Source organism: Scomber scombrus, chromosome 14 (genome assembly GCF_963691925.1).
Source record: "Scomber scombrus chromosome 14, fScoSco1.1, whole genome shotgun sequence".
NCBI lineage: Eukaryota > Metazoa > Chordata > Actinopteri > Scombriformes > Scombridae > Scomber > Scomber scombrus.
The window spans coordinates 29503826-29506325 of record NC_084983.1 but is presented as its reverse complement, the minus strand read 5'-3'; the positions used below and the strand labels follow the sequence as shown (position 1 = coordinate 29506325).

The 2500-nt window shown below is 43.5% G+C and overlaps 1 protein-coding gene across 3 annotated transcripts in view; it reads right to left on the bottom strand.

Moving 5' to 3' along the window:
* Window positions 1-2050: 2050 nt before the first annotated feature.
* Window positions 2051-2500, bottom strand: part of lcp2a (lymphocyte cytosolic protein 2a) — a 13717-nt gene continuing 13267 nt past the window's right edge. Inside the window, exons 21-22 of one of the 3 annotated variants that reach the window (XR_009927107.1) lie at window positions 2165-2387; window positions 2051-2124 (exon numbers count right to left, since the gene is read on the bottom strand). Coding sequence is in view for 2 of the 3 variants with exons in the window: in XM_062433752.1 (XP_062289736.1) it covers window positions 2244-2387 (144 nt within the window). In the remaining variant the exon portion in view is untranslated. Of the gene's footprint in view, window positions 2388-2500 lie in introns of all 3 variants that reach the window. The other 2 variants (XM_062433752.1, XM_062433753.1) reach the window with 2 other exon arrangements.

Below are 2500 nucleotides of genomic sequence, written 5' to 3'. Positions count from 1 at the left end.
ATGTGTGTATATGTGTGTGTATGTGTGTGTGTGTGTATGTGTGTGTGTGTGTGTGTGTGTGTGTGTGTGTATATGTGTGTGTATGTGTGTGTGTGTGTGTATGTGTGTGTGTGTGTGTGTGTGTGTGTGTGTGTATGTGTGTGTGTGTGTGTGTGTGTGTGTGTGTGTGTGTGTGTGTGTGTGTATGTGTGTGTGTGTGTGTGTGTGTGTGTGTGTGTGTGTGTGTGTGTGTGTGTGTGTGTGTGTGATGACGGTTGGCGTGGCAGCATTAATCTTCACCCTGCGGTGCCTTCGAGGACGACGCAGACAAAACAACACACAGAGTCTGAGCTGTAACTGACTGATGACAGGGATTATATAAGGGGGGGGGGGGGGGTGGGGGGGAGGAGGGGGGGGGGCAGGAGGGGGGGGAGGGGGGGGGGGGGTTACTGAACATCTTTAACTGTCAAATCAATCCAGCAGAAAGTTATGAGTGATGTTGATTTAATGAGTATTTAATGCACTGTGGCTTATAAAGGAATCTCACAGTGTGATCTACCGGCTTCATGAATAACTCTAACCCATTTATTAATATAACATGTTTCCTCTGTCAGTGAGATGAAACTCAACCATAAAGCAGACGAGCTCTGTTCCAGCGTCTGAAGAACATTTCTGATGGTTAAACTGAGTCCTGCAGGTTTTACTGTTTAATGTGCCTGAACTAAAATGTCTAAGTGGTGTAACCATAACAACTGAACTTCAACTTGCTTAATACGAGTTTAAATATTAGACTCAGCTCATAAATTATTATCTTTAAAGGATCATTCTGCTGATTTCTCTATATTTGTCTTCATGTTTGGATCCAAACCAACAATCTGATCTACTAACAGTTAGTGTGTGTGTGTGTGTGTGTGTGTGTGTGTGTGTGTGTGTGTGTGTGTGTGTGTGTGTGTGTGTGTGTGTGTGTGTGTGTGTGTGTGTGTGTGTGTGTGTGTGTGTGTGTGTGTGTGTGTGTGTGTATCAAAGCCTGATGTATCTTATTACTCCGTCTGTAACTTTTAACATGTCAGAAACTAAAGAAGAAGAAAAACATCTTTATGTTCGTTGGCTGTAAACTGTGAACTGCTCCTTTAAATAAAAACTTTAACAGAGGAACCAGGAGGCTGATGCTGGTTTTATGTTTTTTAATGTGAACAAAGTGATGAAGCTTTAAAGTGTCCACATAAATAGAGACTGAGTGGCTTTAATATGAGCTGCAGGCAGAACCAGGACAGAAGTTAAAGGTCAAAGGTTAAACTAAGCTTCAGTTTGAAGATTTAAAAACAAGCAAATAAAGAAAAAGAGAAACGTGCAAAAGAAATGTGACTTTTTTTGACAGAAACATTCGTGTAGATGTCGAGTTTCCAGCTGCAGGAACCAGAACCATAAAAACCGACAGACAGTGAACGCATCACGCTGACCTCAGACCAGCAGGAGTCCGACTGGTTTCAGTTCAGACCCAGTTTGATCTCAGTTAAACATTATAACCCATAAATATAACCTTACTGTAATAACCTATCTGGGGTTACCTTTCATATCCTTAGCGGGGGCCGGTTTTGGTCCACAGGCCGTATGTTTGACACCGCTGCTCTAAAGGGAGAAGCTTGTTTAACACGGTGCCAATAAAATGTGTTTATAAAGATAAACATAGCGGGTCAGTGAGGGTTGTTGGTTCATTTAAAGGAGTTAAACAGACTTTATGATGATGTCATAATGACCCATTCTGTTTATTTTATTAAGTGTACTTTCTACTATGTCGTCTATTTTAGCTGCATGTCTTGTTTTTATTGTCTTTAAAGCACAGATGGACCTGTAATCTCTTTATATGTTAAATATAATAATAATAAAGCTTTTTATTCTAAATGTGAATCACTGCAAACACGTGAGTCTGTTATTAATGTTCAGATGAAACTCAAGATGCAGAATAACTGAGCTTTAATGAAATCATATCAGATTAAATGAACATCTGGTTCATGTGTTTATGGATCGTTGTAGAAATGAGGCGACTTTTATAAAACATCTGCATCTGTCTGTCGGGTTCTATGCATCTGGTCTGACTGCTGGTTCCTCTGGTTTACTCTGTGATCCGGTTTGAACTGGTTTAAACTGGTCTGACCCGGTGTGACCCGGTCTGACCCGGTCTGACCCGGTCTGACCCGGTCTGGCCCGGTGTGACCCGGTCTGGCCCGGTCTGACCCGGTCTGGCCCGGTCTGGCCCGGTGGGATCAGTGGTGTCCGGTCATGTAATGCCCGGCCGGGTCGGACAGCAGACACTGGTTCTGTTGACTGGCGCTGCGGTTCTTGGCGTCGATGAGGAGCAGCGGAGACTGGGAGTAATGGCCGATGATTTCACCCACTGATGGGAAGGACTGCACACACACACACACACACACACACACACACACACACACACACACAGTATTATTGGAGTCTTTCTGACCAATCAGCACTAATATTTCCGGGTCCTGGTCCGGGTCTTGGT